We start from the raw sequence: 18689 nt of genomic DNA, 5'->3' as shown, positions 1-18689 counted from the left end.
CGGTGTTTCGATGTTTCGATGTTTCGGTGGCTTGGTGGTTGGTTGCCAGCGCCGGAAAAGTGGCTCAAATTATGCATTACCGAAGGCATTTGTGGCAGCGGCGGCATATATTAGCGACCAGATAGCGATCGGGCCTGGGGTTTTCGGTCTGAGTCTGGGTATGGGTCTGAAGTTTGGAGTTTGGGCCCTGGGACCGGGTCAAACGATTTTGCATATCGGCGGCCGTTGGTAAAAATGTCATGCCCACCAGATGGGGGGAGGAAAAGGGCCGGGTGAGTGACGACTGACAGGGCCTCGAATAGGGCCAGCTCACGCACAATCCAAGGTGTATATTTTTCTTTTTTTGGTATTTGGCCGGCTAACTAACCGAAGGCAGGTGGAGGTGGCAGTGCCCCGCCTCCCTCCCGCCCCTCGCTTCACACGTCAACGCAGCAAAGCCGAAAATTAGTTAACATTTTTTGGTATTTAATGCCCTACACCTGCTCATTAGCGCGGGTCCATTTGCTCTTCCCAAAAGCCTGAGAAAGGCTCAGAGGGATTTTATTAATCGAAATTGTATTTTTATAACAAAATGTAATTTAAATACAATTCATTGTATATTTTTATTTATTAATTTAAGTCAGTTTTTAATCAATTTACTAATATTATATTAAATAAATAATTTAATAAATATAAAATTAAAACCATTGCATTTTTAAATCAAATGTCAATTGAATTAAATTTTTTTAGTCTTTTAGACCTTTTCCAAATTTTGATAGGTATTTATCTACGTTTCAAATTAAATAAGGTAATTATATTAATCGAAATAGGAAAAAACTACTTTTTTTAAAACTAGAAGTGATAACCTTCAAAGGGCTATCATGTGTGAATGTTTTTTGGCCCAGCAAGATCATTAGTCGAAATATCTCGGGAAGTCAAAGGCAAGCTGCTTAGACAACATTTCAAGCTTGATCGATGATCGGTCGGTTGTCTCCGATGAAGTTGTCTCCGAAACAATCGTTATAAATGATCGACGAATCCATGGAAACGGACATTAATCTTAATTGATGAATTGGGAGGAGTACTCACGCCAGGACTACTGAAAAATGTGCGGAAGCGTCTTTATTTGCGACACTCTTAATGAGAAAGAATTATCGGGTGGCTAATTGAATAACTGACATTTGATAGGAACTGATGAACTCAATAGCTAAAATTTAATTGTATTTTACAGCAGTTTAATAAAGGCATACAGTTACATTGGGATTACTAAGGTTTTCTTAACGTATTGGCTTTTTGTAATCGTGAGTGCTACAAATTTATGAGATTTCTAAGGTGAACGAAAGTATGGGAACCATGTGAGTCACGTTGCACATGTGCGGTAAATTTATAGCATATTGATATACACAAATCGGTTTTTAAACAGAGTGATCGTGTATGCTCGCATTGTAATTGAAATCACGTCACAACTTAAGTATTTAAATGTGTAATGTATTTGAATATTAGGAACATAAATATGTCAGTTGGGCGGCAGTCGTGAGTAACAATTATAAGTTAAAAAAAAAAAATATTTAGTTACAAAACAAATCTAAAACTTTATATATATGCTGTTTTTTAAATAATTCAATACATATTTTGTTTTAAAAAGGTTAGTAATTACATAGTTATATCAAATGTAATTTTAGCTTTTTCAGTTAGAGTATCAAAAAGTTGTATAATAAAACATATACATAATTACCTTTACCCCACCAAATTTTCTTTTTATTTCGCTGGACACAATGGGGGGAATTAAAATAACTGGGGCAGGGGCGTTGGTCGAATACCCCACACCCATTACGGGCATTTCCAACTTCTGGTTGTGTTGACGAGTGACAGGGGGTTGGGAAAATAGGGGGGGAGCTGGTTGGAGGAGCTGCTTCTGCCACTGCCACTGCTCCTGCTGGCTTTGGCGTTTTCAATTGTTGCTAATGAGTGCCACAAATTAATTGGGTTACTTCGTTACGCTGCCTCGACATTACATGACCATCAGGTTTGGTGGGTCTGCGTTTTCGGGTGGGTTTGCCGCTGTCCACGTCCCACCGATGTTAAGCAGTGATAGTTGTCGAAAATTAGCATAAATTTCTCTTTCTTCGTCTGTTTCAGTCTCACTCCAACTCGCATGGAAAATTGAGCAATTTTCCGACGATTTTCACGTTTCGTGCAGCGACAGTGAATTATTAATTTAAAATCCCCTTATCACGAAACGGAAACTTCTACACACGTTGCGATCTTATCGAGCATAATGAATGATGGTCTACAAATCCAAATCCCCAGATTCAAGTGCTCTTCAATTTTTAGGGGCCTATCGATTGCCAAAGATGACGGCACAAAACTTGACCGCAACAAATCCGATTCAGTTTCGGATTAGCTCTTACACAATTGCACAAGATAATTGAGGTAGCAGGGCATATATCAAACAACTCGGGGCAGGACGGCCCCAGGAGTTGAGGAAATTTATCAAACCTCAGGTAAATTGTTCAACCACTGTCTGAAGTCAAAACCACATAATTATACGGCTTAGGATTACCTCAGCTATAATTCAACTAAATCGGACCGACAACTGGGGAAAGAAATTAGGAAGACTTTTTAAGTCAAATGTTCTTTGGTGTACAAATTATGGTGTATATATTTTTTTTTTAATTGTGGGACCATAAATCCTTAGTTGGTTTCAGAAGAAAAAAGTTCCTTTAAAACATCTTTAGAAAAAATTGCAGGGCTTTGTAATTTTAACGTATCAAGATTATAGTTTTTGTAACAGTCTCATTTTTTTAAACAAACTCTTTTATTGGGTTGCTTTTTATGACTCCCTTAACAATACTTTAGACAATTAAGATTTGATATGGGTAAGACTTGTCATTTAGATAACTCTTTGGAATAGTGCTATTTGTAAAGGCTTAACTCTATTTAAAGTCAATCCTTATTTATATACCTCTTTGTAAGATGAGATCCAAGACCATCTTGATTGCCAGCTCAGTCAACCTTTCTTTCTGGCTAACTATTTACATGAAGCATGAGCAGAATGTATTTTTCGTTGCCAAGAAAACCCTTGGAAACATTTTCTGGCCCTTGGCAAATGTAAAAAGTTAAATTTTGACTTTACCCAATGGGCACAGCGAATCGGGTTGCTACGAACTTACGCATGTGCACTGAGAGAAATTTTCATACAAATTTTTCATACTTGAAAAACTGGGAAATATTTAGTTTACCCAACGATTAAAAATATTTGTAATCCTTAAATTCTTTTATCTATGCATATTAGCTTATCCTTAAAACTAGTTATAATGGTATTAAGGAACTACACAAATTTGTTTGTTAGTCTAGCACATAAAACTAATAGTACATTTGTTAAACTAGTCTTACATTTTATTTACCTTTTTGAATTTTTGTACTTTTTTGGTTAATTTCTAAATCTTTTTAGGGGTAATATATAGTTATTCCACTAAATATATCTGTGTAGACATAGTTTTTTTTTGGCAGTGTCTTACCTTTTTCCCTCCCAACTTTTGGCCAAATAGTGGGGATTATTAGGGCTTAGTCGTGGGTGTGTGCGAGTGTGTGTGCGAGTGTGAGGAGGGGTGGGTAAGCTGAGAAGTAGGGGTGGGGGCAGTGTGTGAGGGCCAGCACAATTACACATGCACAAAGGATACGCCTAAGCGGCTTATGCCAACGCATCCCGAACGGTTCGAAATGTAACCAAATGCGACTGCCATGGGCGGACAGGGGGGGGGGGGCGGTGGTCGGGGGTGGAAGCGGGGGGCTGCGGTTTCCGGCTTGGTAAGCGCCCTATTATGAACAGAAAAGTAACGCTAATGAGTAAATCAAGTGCACATGTGTGCCGTTGAACTGGAATACCCCTCACAGGCCGAGCCCCCCTTAACCACTAGCCCCTTCCCAATCCCACCCATGTCTCGGATCCTTTGAAGCTGCGCCAAACGGCGTGTTGAGGCATAAATAAGCCGCCTTCCTTCTCGGTCCCTCGCATTCTATTCATCTTTCCCTCTCCCTCTAACTTCAGCCAGCCACTTGGCGCTGTTTTAATAGCTAAATTATGTAATCATGATGTGTGATACTAACACACACACACACACACACACACGCACACACACATGCCCTGGTATTTATGCAAATCCAACCGTTATTTCTTCTAAGAAACCTCTACTTTGTTTCACAAGGAGAAAAAGTTGAAGAATATATGCTTTATATAGTCAGCTTTAGTTCTTCCTATATTGTTTTTTAAATTTCAGTTTTACTAAACATTAAGTTAATTTATATAATTTACAAATTGGTATGGTATACAAAAACAAATTGATAACATTAAGTAAAGACACTTTATAGGTTTTGTTAAATATATGTGAACAAGTAAGTTATTTAAACTTTTAGTTTAAAACATATTCCCGATATTTTTTCAACTTCTTTAAAATCTTACACACAAAATTTAAATTTAGATCATTTTAATATTGTAAATAATTTTTTTTCATTTTTTTATTCTGTTACATAGTGTAGAAAAGGCGACTTTTTTATTGTGTGGTAATTAAATTCTCAAAAATTAAAAATTTTATTAATGGCTAAACAATATCTCCACCGATATTGTAGTTGGATGTTCCAGCATAATTTATCTGATAAGACTATTCCCGCCTTGGACTTTTGTATATATCTGACAAATAATTAAACTATTAACTATTTGAGTGACATTTTTTTTCTCCGTGCACGCTCCACTCCCCTCGTCTTTTTAATTTGAAATTTTTAATAATGAGCATCGCAATGGGTGGATTTGAGGATGGCGCGGGTGGCATGGGAGGTCGCAGTTCGGGATGTTTGACGTTGCCATAGTGTGAAGATTAAATTCTACTAATTAGAGATGCCAAGTGAATGTTCGCGCATTTGGGTGTTCATGTGTGTGAGTGTGCCTGTGTGTGCGTGTGTGTGTGTGTGTGTGTGTGTGGTTAAATATGGGAATATGTGGGAGGGAGGTAGGGGGAGCGTTAAGTAATGGCGTCGAACCGAAACCATCAAAGCAGCCAGCTTGGCAACACAATTCCCCCTAGAATCCCGTCAAGCCCTCGCCTCATTATTGATATGCCAAGCGTAAGAAGTTCACAAATCCTCGAAACAAACTACAAAGAACCATTATACACAAGTGCACGACCACACCACCACACCATCACGCTTATTTTTTCCCGGGTACACATTAGTAATTTCTTTGGCGCCATTATAATCTTTGGCTTCCACTAGTCAACGATTGGCAGTAGAGTAATCTGGGTCTCTTATGTGATAGGGATTGCGATGATGTGAGGGTGACATGTTTGATTTTTGGTTGACACAACAGCTTAGCTAAGTTTGGGACGTATTGTTTTTAAATTAAAGAAAATGTTGTACTTTAAACAAAGTATTTCTCCTCAAACTAATAACAATTTATAAATTTATGTTAGTCTCAACCAAATTGTTAATAAATTTATCTAAAAATGGCTTTACTATTAAATCAAAACTAAATTAAAGAAAATTTGGTTACTTATTTCCTTGGAAAAATATTTTTTCTAAAGCTTAATTAATCCAAATTGCAAATTAAACAAAAATAACTTTCTGCTCCAACTATTTTGCAGCTAAACGAAAGTATGTAGCATACTTTCCAGAATATGCTGGCATATGCTTAATTTGTATTGAATAAACAAGCTATTCAATCAACGTTTGCACCGAATATTGTATTTTTTGCTCAGTTGACTTTTATATTTAGTTCATTTTATTCTCGACATTACATTAACTCATATACCGTTCACATTATGTATATCGTTGCCCTATATCAGGATCCTATGCATGGCAAGCGCATTATTATATCGGGTAATGACATTGGAATGAGCTTGGTTCCCAAAGAAATGTCAATCTCCGATCCGATTCTACTGCGCCACATCCTTTGCCTGATAATTGTGATCCACAACGTTTTTCACATGATTCTTTGCTGCCGTCAGTTGAAATTGTGTAAGGAATACAAAGCTCCACCGCCAGAAATGGAGGGAATCATGTCGGCAGGGGCCTTCGAGGTGGGTAAACTAAAGTTTAGATGCACAGTTTTATTCTATAGTTTAACATTTTCACTGACAGGGAACAAAAATGATTGGTTACTTGAGATTTTTAATTTTTAAATGGACTACTTCGGTTTTTAAATACTTATAAAAAAATCTTTAAAGTATAAAAATCAGAAAAAAATTTAAAATCAAACAAAGCTCCATTATCCAATAACAAAACAAAAAACAAATGTATAAAAATAGCAGAATACTTTAAAAATAAAACTCTTAATTAACTATTATTTTCAGTCCTTTTTATAATCTAAAATTTGAAACGGCCATTAAATGTAATAAGGTTTAACTAACGATAATAATCTTCCCACGTTACTGCATTTGTTGCAAATCCTATTTTCAGGCCTCCAAGGAGAAGCAACTTCACAATTCATATCTAGAGCTATTCAACCTTATAATAGATACAATATATAGCTGTTTGGATTTATATCTTTGCATTTTGGCGCACATTTGGAAGCTGACGGTGAACTGGTATGGCCATGCGAACCACATATGGTTGAATGTGACCTTCATGACGTTGTTTTCCACTTACCTGGTGTTCCGGATGCTGCCATCTTTGTTCTACGAGAAACTGGTCCTGGATCCCAAATATAATGTGGATCCTGAAAAGTCTCCATCTTTAGTGGGTCTGATTTGTGCCATGGCTTTCTATGTGGTTTTCCTGCAGGTGGGTTTTTTATACTTACCTTAACTTTAAAGGCATAAGATGATATAGTCAAATTATTCAACATATTAATACATTAAAATTTTAATGCTAATCAATGCTAATGTTATTTTTTTTCCCTTGATTTCCTATAGATTGGCATCATTCCGTTGACTGCGATTTTAATGTCCTTTGACCGGATGAGTGTTTGGTATTTCGTGGTGATCGCATGGCTTGTGCTGGTGCTTGTATTCCTGCTCATGTTGGTTACTGTCGGAATTTTCGGAGTGCCCTGTTTGGGCAAAAGTCGCCTTGTAAAGGATTCCGATATGAATGACAGACTGCGATTGGTTCTGATTCATTTCAAATTTCCGGGTCGGGTTTATTTGATGCACACATTCCATGTGGGACGACCAACTGCCTGGGTGATGGGATGTTTCTGTTGCCTGCGATTGGATATCCACGATAATCTGAAATTGAACAGGGGCTTGGATGCGAATGATCTGCAATCGGGACAGGTGGGAGCTGGTCTTAATGACGAACAACTGCCGGCATTTGTGGCCCATCAACTGGCCCACTGGAACCTGTGGCACATAAGAAAGACCCTGGCGATGATCAATCTGAGTCTTCTCCTCTATCTAGTGCTCTTTGGATTGTGCTACAAGTGGCAGACTCTTTACCGAGCGGCAGGCTTCACCAAATTCTATCCAAGTATCGTGGGCTTTTGGCTAGTGTATAAGTACCTAATGCCGGTATATTACACCATCAACGCCTGGATCGTTTTCTTCTTTCTCCGGCATTTTGAGTACGCCGCAGATGTCTATGTCGTTCGACGGGGTTACGGCGTACCGATGAAAGCCGCCCTGCTCAAACTTTTTGCGGATGACTACGAGTTTCCCTATGTGGACCATTGCTACCTCATGTGGCATCGCTTCAGGCCATCGATCCTCCAGCGAATCCTAAATCTACAGCGACTTGAGCACAACCAACGTTTCTCCGTTGTATCCCTGATCTGAACCCTACAACAATTTTCTTAAAAAAAAAAATTAAAAATAAAAAATATTGTCTTCTACTTTATTCGTGAATTAATAACACTCATCTTGCTTAGCCAGTCTCCTATCGATGCATTGCTGTATTCTATACTCTATACTGGGAAGTCTACTCCATTTCTTTTGAAATGAAAATTATTTAAATTTGATTTTGAAATATGTCCTAGTTGCTATCTACAAAGTGAATACCCCCTGCCGTTTTCAAAGGACCAGGAAGAGTGGCGAGAGCAGTGTCTGACAGTCCTGGGATTTAACTTTAAGTGTATGGCCAGGGGGCTGGGGAAGTTTCCTGCCCCGGCCGAAACTTTTCCGTTGTGTTTTAATTAAAATTCGTTTCATATAAGCCGCTGTCACACCGCTGTTCCCTCGTCCAGTGTTCTGCTACCAATTTTTTTGTTCGGGTGTTAAAAGCTAATTTCCCCTCTGTTGGAGGATTGCACAAACCGCATCTGAGGCTAGGCAAAGTCTTTAAACTTTTTAAATTAATATAAAAGTATGACTTTTAGATCGGGTGGATACCAGACTGCGATTTGTTCTGCTTTAAAGAATCAATTTTATTTGCTTGACAACATATACAGATTATTATAAAATGTAGTAATTATAAAATATAATATAAAAATGTAACCTTATTAACTAATCTATACAATTATTTAAACTTTGCAATTTTTTTGGCTTAACATTTTGTTTAAATTTAGTTGAATTGTGATGTCAACAAAGTATTGCAGAAATTTATTTCATACTCTAAAGGGCATTGTTTATATTTCTTTTTAGTTAAATATATTTATGTTTAACCATCTGCAACGATTGCGGAATACGATTTGGAATACTGTTTGTGGCGTGCTCGCTTAGGTTCCCCCGTTTGCGGTGGCTCTGAGTTTAACACCGTTTTTATGGGCGTTTTTTGCGGGAACATAGACTTTTCCACCTCACTGTGCGGTTGCTTTGAGCCCACTCTGCCGTTTCATTGTCTCGGTAATAAAAACTTGCGTGCTCAAATGCTAAAATTCCCACCGAAATCCCCCTTTTCTGCATTGTCCCACCCTGCAGATATTGAAGCATTTACCAGGCTATGTGTATTTAGTATTTTTTATGGGTAAACACGGCTGGTGTCTATTTTTTAACGACCGCCCCACTGAATTATATTTTATTTTTCTTTCCAAATTTATTTTAAACGCCTTTCGACGACATTAAAATTAATGTCACGCCAGACAGTGACAACCATATAATAAGGCTATGAAAAGTGTAATGCAACTTGAAATACCCTTTATTAGTAAATACGTTTTTTAAAGTCTAATTAATACGTAAAATTGTATATTTTGTTTATAAATATTTTATTTATAAATAGAAAGAGAAGCAAAATTTATCATTCCGCATGAATGTATGACAACTATATTATATCGTTGTCAGATTTTTTAACATTTAAACGTGTAATTCTAAAGCAATGAACCATTACTATATATGGAGTATATTTGTTTAAATTAAGAATATATGGAATAGAAAGATTTTTAAATAAGTTTCATCGAGAGATTAGTATGCGTATAAACGGACACACTGACAAAGCCAACTTTTGACTGAATTTATAACAACCACTGTAAGAGTATAAAAATAGCTTTGTATATCACAGTAAAAATTATATTTCATCAACAAATGAAAAAAAATTGTAAAAATTAAGACGAGAATAAAAAAACACCAGCAGCGATCGTAAATTTTTGGTGTCGAGGGCTCGCAATTGAAATGGCTTACATTTGGTGGGTGGTGGGTGGTGTGTGGTTTGGGGCTGGGGTGGCAAACGGTAAGACTCATTTATGACCAGAACGATAACGGAAAAAGCGGCGAGTCCTTCGCATTTTTTCCAACCACCCACTTTCATTTTCCGTTTTGCTGCCATTTTGGGACGCATTTTAATTAGCCAACGACTTTAAACGGATTGACAGATTGAAAGGGAAGGAGTGAGGGGTGAGGGCGAACGAGTTTTATCGCTAAATCAATTACACACTCAAACGGCTGACAGTTTTCAGCTCGAAGAATGAGTATCCCCTCGATTCGGCACTACCAAAAATTGTTAAAGCCAAACTTTTTTAAAGAAAAATGTCTTCCTTAATTTTTTTTTGCTACATTAGTACATTTTGAAGGTATTTAAATGATACTATGACCATAAAATATTTTTTTTGATTTAACTTAACTCATATCGTAAGCTCATAGATTATAACTTTTTTTTGGATTCCTACTGCGTCGAAAATAGTCATTATAAATATTTTTAAATATATTCTTTTGGGCTTGTTACATGGTAAAGTGTTTCTTCTCTGTATGGTACTCACATGCAGATAAGTGGAAAATGAAACATAACAGTGGGAGAGATGAAGATGGGCGTTTGGAGTGGGCGCTTGGCAGACGCATGTGGATAGGTCCTTTGCTCGGATAAATGCGTTCTTTTACAATTCACTCTTGACAGCCACCCACCACCACCCACCACCACCGCCCGTGGCGTCCTCTAGCGGTGACAAACGGAGCAGCTTTCTTGCACCACCCCCTCAACCCGCAATCCCTAGAACACCCCTAGGCCACCCCCAGCTTCCGGCACCATCCTGGTATTCACTTTGATGTTTTACTTTTACTGCCTCTCGACGCTGGGGCTTCTGCTCGGGCTCTATGATGATTTCTTTCCTGAAATTATATTTTAACTGCCAGTCAGCCTCGGCTGCAAAACACCGACCAACCCACCATCAGCCCCGACTTTTCCAGCTCAACCACATGGGGCAGGGCAAGTGCATCGCATCATGTTGCTGGGCCATAAAAAGTAATGACAGCTGAAATTCTCCGGCTCGATAATGACGAACAAGCTGGAGGATGATGATAATGACGATGGGTGCAAAAAAGAACTGAAGGAAATGAGTTGGGTTTTCAACATCCCCAACTGAGCTGAGCAAAAAGATTGGTGGCCCCTATGATTCCGAGGAAGCTTTCATTAAACCTCATGATAAGTATAATTTATTTATTCCGAAAACAGAGGTTGACAGCAATTCTATTTGTAATACAACTATTTTTCAGCATCTTTCGACAGATGACTTTCGGCTTAAAATACTAACAATAAAGTATTTAAACTTTCAATTTAAATTTTTATATGTAAAATCAAAAATAGTAAGTGCACATTTAAAATATGAACTCTTTGGAGTACCGAAACCATTAAATATAAAGTTCACTATAAATTTACTGTGTTTTTCACATTACATTTTCCTGTACATTTACATTTTCCGGTAAACAATGTCATTTCTGACAAGTTTTATTTAAACGTAAAACATTTTTTTATAATTACAATATGTTTGTAAAAAAGGGTAATCTAATATATTAAATGAAAGATCAAAATAGTTTTAATGTATAACTACATTTTCCTAATAAACTATGTGATTATATATTTAAGTGCATATTTTAAATAGAAACCTACCTTTTGAGCAAAAACAAATCAGTACCGGGTGTAGTTGGAATTGATTTTTCACGGTTTGTCTGAAGGTTTGGGCTTAGTAATCATCGCACCAAACAATACTCTGGAGCAGTCTTCTGAAGTTTTCATTGAAGAAGATACATGTTTTCACGCATTGTGCATTTTTTAATTGTTTTTTTGTTTTTTTGTTTTTTTTATATTCATTTTTTTTCTAACAAGCTTTTCATATGTATAGGGTAAGTATAATGCTTTAAAATATTTACCCTCATATTTGCAACACGCCAATTGTAATCAATGTAACTTGTCGAGTTGGAATTTTAAAACTTCTAACATAGTTGTGAATTTCTTACTTGTATATATATTATATGTTATTAATCTGTGTTTTAAACTATCTTTCAGTTTAAACCATTCTTATAAATATGCCAATCTTGAAACTGAACTGCAGGAAAGGTTTCCGGAGTATCGTGTCTCTAGCGGATTTTATAATCCGACTAAAGCCATGACCCTTTCCTGTATCTTGATTGTTTTAAGCTTCATACCGATGTTATTTAACGGTTGCTACACAAAAATCTGGAACTTAATTGCATATATAAGGAGGAGACAGGATGCAATGTTAATAACTGGTTTACTAGTGGGTTGCACATTGTTGGTAAGACCTTAAAAATAAGAAACGTTCATAAGAAAGCTAAATACGCTTTTATTCTAATAGCATCTAACAGAGATCAATGCTTTCGAAGTTTCTCTGGAGGGCAGTACTATATTCTCAACTAAGTATCCTGAAAAGATCCCAACGGTAGAACAGTTGGTGATAATCGTTCAAAATTATGGAACCAAAATTATGTTAATTAGGATTCTTTTTTGGGTAGCAATGATTGTTGTTACAGTCAAATTAGAAAATTCAATGCCTGCTTGAAGCGTTACAAGGTTCCAACGAAACTGGGGAAACGCAAGGCATTTTAGAACACGCCGCTAAAAGACGTGAGAAATTTCCAAAATCAAAATTTGAATTTTAAAAAAATAATTTAAATTGAATAAATTATATTTGCCGCTGATTTTTTTTTTTTTTTGATCATAGATATTTTTTTAACATTGTAAGCACCCTGTTGTAGCCTGTTGGCCACCCAATAGATAGTATAAAAGTTCAACTTATAGCAAAACACAAGCAAAACACTTTTCAACCACCAAGAGCTCATGAGTGAAGATGAAAATATGCTCCACCGGGAGCCAAAAAGGTGGAGTGGATCAGGATGTCTAGGGACTGGAGCTACCAAATCATTTCCGCTACACTTGCTCATTCTCGGCACCGCCAAAGTTAATGGGTGCAGTGCTAAGCCCTTCAGGCAACCGGTTTATGTAATACCCTAGATTTATAGGAAATTCATTTTAATTAAAATTAATAAAAAACTAATCCTTTATTGTTTAATGATTTTTAACATCTTACAAAATATAAGTTAATAAAAATGAAGAAATAAATAAATATTAAAAGGTAACTTCCCCCAAATTAATATACAGTTCTAGCTACCTTAAATTATTTGTCGTTTATTTCTTAACAATTTCTTTTAATTTGTGTGGTACTTTTTAAAAATAAATATTAAAAAGAAGATTCCCACAAACTTATATTATTTTGACCAGCATAAGGATGATGAACACAGTTAAATAAGTTCCTAGTTATTTTAAATTATTTATTTTTTTATTTTTTACCAAGTAGCAGTAGTTGTGTAGTACTTTTTGAAAGGGTACAGCGACTTGTGGACCCGAGTTGTTAAGTTTGCTATGAGCTATGTGAAAAACATCTGCCAAACGGATGTGTTTGGCCATATCCGCCCGCCCGACCACTCCCCTCTAAAAAAAATTCAACTGAAGTGCGCAGATAAACCCTTGGAATGCCTTGGTGGCCGTCTGACCCGGCTCCCATGCATATGTATACATATGTATGTACATTGTACATAGCCCCAGGCCGATCTAGCCTGACTATTCATGCGTTTCAAATTTTCAATACACTCAAATGATAATCGAGAAGAGGTTGAGAAGTTGAGAGGGGGGGGAAATTGAGGAAAACCGAGCCAAAGGATGATGAAAAAGTGCCGCATGTTACATTTTTAAAGCGTTGGCAAACATGTTTCGGTCCTATCCCCTTGCGATATCTTCACCACAGGCAACACCTGTTCTAATGCCCAGCCACCAGTGGTTGGGAATAGAGCTTATTAAATGGGGAGATCTCAGCACCCCAAGGACTGGTCTCGAATAATCGCATTGCCCACAATAAAATCAATCAATCAGCAAACAGAGTATTTTGAGGGCTGTTAACAAAAGTGAAGAAAAAACTAAGTTCAGGGGTTGAAAAAGTTAGAAATATCAGCTAGAAAATAAATCAAAAAGTGCCTAAATAACTTTAAGAGAAAGTCATAACTTAAGTTTAAATTTTAGTTGACTATAGATAAAGATTTCAAAGTTGCATAAGCACTTTTTTGTAACAATTTATATTTAATGCATAATAAACATTTAAAATAAATTATTATATTAAATAAGAATTTTGTTTATTTCCCATAAACGAATAATAAAAATGTATACCTAAAATTTGAAGTTTTAATTTAATGAAACTATCTTAAGCAAATAAAATCAAATCAAAAAGATTAATTCCATTAAATTTAGTTGTTTAATACATTTCCAAAGTACTTGTATCTACAAGTTGCCAATTGTCTGAAGAATTGATTCATTTTTAAACACCAAAATATTGACATGCAGCCAAGCTGAAGAGCAAATATTCGTTTGCTATAAACACAAACCAATGACATCGAGATAGACAATGGAGGAACAGTTTGTGTGTCAATTAGCAAGAGGCTTTGCTGCAGTCTTGTGATACTATTTAATTTATGACAAGTTCCATTGTTCCAACACCGGTGTGCCAACACCGTACACTGTACTTTCAAAGGAGGAACCCTCCACACATTGGGGCAAACATCGCTAAGCGGAAAACAAATTAAACAACTCCGCCATGTGGAAGGGGATTCTCGAGCAGGAGTACTTTACGCGTAAGCTGCCTTTTGTTCGTCACGTTGGCGTCGCGAAAGTGCCAAAGTTTTTCATTGTAATAAATATTTTAATTTTGAACTTGAGCAATTAACCCGGGGAACGCATGTGGAACTGAAGGGATGCCGCCTCCATTGTCCCGGCAATTGTGATCGGGACACCACCCACGGCTCTCTATGAGCATTATGAACTTAAGCCCACCCCCTACCCCCTTCTTTCCCTCTTTCCCGCCGGGCAAAACAACAAGAACAATAACAATAAGAATGTGAGACACATGCCAAAGTGGTTAAGTCGACAGAGAAATGTTGGCCAAAAACTTTTTCAGGGCGACGCATTTAAATGATTTTGCATAATTCAATGCTGGCAAAACTTTTCGAATCCGAAGTCGAAGCCGGAAAAAGCGTTACGAAACTTGGCCCCGCGAACTTGGTAATATATTTTCTTTAATTGCGCACAATTAATCCTTTTTATGATGCTCCTCCAACGCCGCCGCCGCTCCAGGTGAGCACTCAGGGGTGGATTGCCACCGCATCCCCTTCTGCGGTGCCGTCAACTGGAAATGTACACAAAGGGCTTAATTATAAAAGTCAACACACGGCCGAAAGCGTTTCACAAAGCAGCTTGGGGGTTAGGCACTCTCTATATATCATCCGCCGATGCACTCGCACCCATTCAACAGCCCAAAAAGCAAAAGCTGAATCTGAATCTCAATCTGAAGCGGGTAAAAAAACAACAAAAAAAAAAAAAACAAGAAATTCGTATGTAATTAAAATGAAATCCCCTTTTTACGACTGATGTGGATGGCAAAGATTTTTACGGTTATTTGTTTGGAAAAAAAAAAAAAAAAAAAAAAAAAACAGGAGGCAAGCATGGGCAAACCTGCAGCAATTCAAACAGCGACCAAACCGGAAAATGTGATAAGTTTTTTTCATTAACAGTGCGTACCAAAACTGTTAATTCTCTTAGTTTTCAGATTATACAAAAATGTTTAGTTTCACCCCTAATTTAGCAAATAATTTTTGTTTTTCTCTATAATAAATATTTATAATAAATTTCTTTTAAATTTTGCGTCTTATCCTCCTGAAACGGAGTGTACATATTATATGTATATAGTTGTAAGTACACAATTTTTTGTTGATTAAGCAGAAAAGGGTTAGGCGAATGACTGCAGACTGTTAATGAATGTTGGGCAAGACTTTGGTGGTAATACCCAAACTTTGTGTTCTTCGTTAAGGGAAAGAAAATGAATGAAAGAAATAATCTTGAAAAAATATTGGAAAAGAAATCCTTTAAAAGGCTCAAAGACGGCCCTTTGAATTAACATGCTATAAGTATTTAGTCAAAAGAACAATTTCCCTTTGGGGCTTTATCAATTCCAAATGCACTGAAAGCGGTGGTAGATGGGTTTGTTGTGGGTTAGTGTAACATTGCGATGAAAATGGCACTTAACAATACTAATAATTAAATTCGCTAAATACAAAGGGAATTTATTAATACACTGTTCTCCTTTTCGGTTTTTTTTTACTAAGATTTGTTTAATATGTAATTTTGGATTTTAATAATTTATTTTAATATGGGATACAAAAAAACCTGAATAAATAAAAAATAACCATTATAACTTAATCTTTAAAATGCAATCATTCAGGTTTCTTTAAACTCTTATTATTATATTAATTTTCAAGCAAATTCAGATATGAAATTATATGTACCCACTTAAGTTAAGGAATATTTTGGGTATTTATTTTGTAAAGTGTTGAGCGGGACAGGCGCAGTGCTCCAGTTCTATTTGCCAGTTTTAATTATTGTCCGTTTTTATTGCAGTCCGCAGATAAGGTCCGACGACAGGGATATGGCCTTCGGTGGGTCATGCTGGGAGGGGGGGGGGCGGTGGTAGGGCTTTGGGCGGCTGTCAGTGTCAACGCAGTCATCGTCACCCCCTTTTCTTAACCTCCTCCCTTTGGTTTTTTGCCACTCGCAATCGCAATCGCAGTGCAGCATCAGCTGGCGATTAACTTTTCAAATGGGAACCCTTTTTCGCGCCGCTGTCGGCGATATGCTAATGATGACCACCGACCGACCTCCACACACCTTCCCCCCGAACATATATATGTATATATATGTATATATATATATATATATATGCGGGTATATATATACAATACCCAGCCATTCGGTGCCCGCTGGCTGTGATGTACACTTTTTGTGTTTCATTATTCGCCACATCCACATCCACATCCAGATCCACATCCTTTTGCTGCTGCTGCTGCTGCTGCTGCTTCTGTTCTGCTCAGCTCCGCTTTGCTTTTATTATTTTCAAGTTTAATTAACTTTCGTGTTGCTTTCAGCGAGCGGGAGCAGCGTACATAAATTTCGAGTGTTGCCCGTGGCCTGATGGCCTGATGGCTTTTGGTCGACTGGGGAGCGGAAAAACGATGGAAATTTGATACGATTCGGTTGCCAGGAAAGGCGAAAAGTAACACACTATAATGTTGTGGCAGTTGAGACAAAGTCGGAATCGTGGTCATTAATAAAGAAACGATCACAAAGCACTTCATTTGACCTATCTGAATTATTTTTGTTAATCTTATTTTTCAAAAGTTGGAATAATTGTATTCAAACCAGTTTATATTTAACTCTAATACAAATTTTTAAAACAAGTACTTGGTGACCCTGACTTATTCCTAATAGTTATCTTTTCTTGAAAAAATGAGGGAATAATATTTACAGTGGGCAAAATAAGTTTAAATTTCGTCCACTAAAAATTAATATTTATTTTGTGGCTGCTTAGATTATAGGAAATTTTAGATAATCAACTAAATTCCAACTTATTCACCATTTTGATAAATAAAATGCAATCTATATTAATTGAATTAGATTTGTTGTACAGTGTAATTAAAAGAGATTTAAGCCAAAATATGGATATCTTGGAAAAGTCAATAATCAAACAAATATGTTAATATTTTATTTAAAATTCATGTTACACTTAAAAGTAAAGAGTTATTTCTAAACAATCACTTATTTGACGAACCAATGGACATGGAAGGAGCTAAGTCGAGGTATTCCATCACAAACATTCGCAGAATAAGATCCACCTGCTGAACTGTTTGATAGTCCACATTCTGCTCCACATCCTTGGCCGAATGCCAAACTGCTGGATATTCCGCAGCTATGAGATGGATAACTGGCACATTGCGATGGATAAATGGCAGATGATCATCATCTACATCTTGGCTGGGCTGATATTGAAAAATTGGGCGTTCTGAACGTAGAATTCCCGCCTTGCTGAGTTGCTGCTCCAGCTGAACGAATCGATGGAACAAATTGGAAGTACTCAGAATGTTGTTTTTGAAGGTTACATTCTTGGCCCCGATCAGATCCAGCAGCACGAAGAGATCGATGCTACGGAGGAGGCCTCGTTTCTGCCAAAGTTCCGCGAAATGCCGCGAACCATATAGTGAATCCTTTTCCGACCACTCACCAAATGCCTCCTCTCCGTCAAAGAAGACGAACATTAAACTGATCTCAGATCGAGTAAGATGGTCCTTCAAATGTTGGCCATATTTAGCATCATTGCACAGGGGACCGCAGAATCCGTGGCGGCCACAAAATCAAAGTCCTTGAAATACTTGCTGTCATAATGGCAGCCGAGCATTAGGAATTTTTTGGCATTCGGATTTTGCCGGGCCACTATATTGTGAAAGGTGGTGAAACCAAAAATCGGTACCTTCTCCGTGAAAATGTCCAGCTGCACTGTCCATTTCAGATCCTTTAGGTATTCCACTATGTAATTTCTCACGGCAGAATGTTCTGGGGTGTTCACCACCCTCTTTACCGAAATCCTTTTGCACAGTTTTGCGAAGATTATTTAGATCCGAAAGTCCGGCAAGATATCGCATTTGATCCAGGTTCAGTTCAGTGGTTTCATATTGCACGGTTTCATTATGGCACACTCTCCGAAGACTTTTAAAGTAACCCTTTCCGAAAGTTAAAACTAAAGCCATGATCACGAGTGGGACCAAGAATATATAGTTTCTCCAGTCTCGCATTTTTCCAAACTGTTGTGCTGCGGCTTGAAACTACAGAATTTGTAAGTGCTTCAAAAATCGATTAGTTTCGCATTGTTAATATATCAGTAAGATTAAAGTACTTTTTATTTTATTATATTTTTTCAATGTTATGATAAAAAAATGTCTGAAAAAAAAGAAAGTTAAAAAAGGCTAGGTTTAATCCTTTTACAAAAAATTTAAATATTCAAATCTTATTCTAAATAATTCCACAAGAGCTACAAATATTTTTTAGTAAGTCGCTTTTTATAACATTTAAAATGTATATCTATATTTTATTTTACTCATCATCTTAAAACTGACTCATAATTTTTGTTTTACCAAAGCGTACCAATTTAAGTCGCTTGGGCTTTTAATCACGTTAGCCTAATTAATTTT

At 36.9% G+C, this 18689-nt stretch overlaps 2 protein-coding genes and 1 long non-coding RNA gene across 4 annotated transcripts; 2 read left to right on the top strand and 1 right to left on the bottom strand.

Moving 5' to 3' along the window:
- The first annotated feature begins 5730 nt into the window (after nucleotides 1-5730).
- Nucleotides 5731-7745, top strand: LOC128258127 (CAAX prenyl protease 1 homolog). Its single transcript, XM_052989549.1, has 3 exons — nucleotides 5731-6050; nucleotides 6430-6753; nucleotides 6885-7745. The coding sequence occupies exons 1-3, from the start codon at nucleotides 5793-5795 to the stop codon at nucleotides 7743-7745; spliced, it is 1443 nt and encodes a 480-aa protein (XP_052845509.1). The 5' UTR covers nucleotides 5731-5792.
- Nucleotides 7746-11329: 3584 nt separating this feature from the next.
- Nucleotides 11330-12256, top strand: LOC128258129 (uncharacterized). Of its 2 annotated transcripts, XR_008267940.1 has the most exons (4): nucleotides 11330-11453; nucleotides 11617-11866; nucleotides 11927-12018; nucleotides 12084-12256. It is a non-coding gene; the product is annotated as an uncharacterized LOC128258129 (long non-coding RNA). The 2 variants fall into 2 exon arrangements; XR_008267939.1 differs by having other exon boundaries at nucleotides 11927-12256.
- Nucleotides 12257-17135: 4879 nt separating this feature from the next.
- Nucleotides 17136-18370, bottom strand: LOC128258128 (glutaminyl-peptide cyclotransferase). The gene is given in 3 exon segments (XM_052989550.1): nucleotides 17136-17797; nucleotides 17800-18088; nucleotides 18090-18370. Coding segments are annotated over 3 exon segments (1032 nt in total). The 5' UTR covers nucleotides 18294-18370; the 3' UTR covers nucleotides 17136-17258.
- Nucleotides 18371-18689: the final 319 nt, after the last annotated feature.

The sequence above is a fragment of the Drosophila gunungcola genome (assembly GCF_025200985.1).
Source record: "Drosophila gunungcola strain Sukarami chromosome 3L unlocalized genomic scaffold, Dgunungcola_SK_2 000003F, whole genome shotgun sequence".
Classification (NCBI taxonomy): Eukaryota; Metazoa; Arthropoda; class Insecta; order Diptera; family Drosophilidae; genus Drosophila; species Drosophila gunungcola.
Note: the sequence above shows the minus strand (reverse complement) of the source record. Positions and strands in the feature narration are given on the sequence as shown.

Excerpts from the sequence above, each read along its gene's own strand:
- LOC128258127 (XM_052989549.1), top strand. The coding sequence starts at position 5,793 with ATGTATATCGTTGCCCTATATCAGGATCCTATGCATGGCAAGCGCATT. Across the intron at positions 6,051-6,429 it reads TGTCGGCAGGGGCCTTCGAG|GCCTCCAAGGAGAAGCAACT; the intron begins GTGGGTAAACTA and ends TCCTATTTTCAG. Across the intron at positions 6,754-6,884 it reads TCTATGTGGTTTTCCTGCAG|ATTGGCATCATTCCGTTGAC; the intron begins GTGGGTTTTTTA and ends GATTTCCTATAG.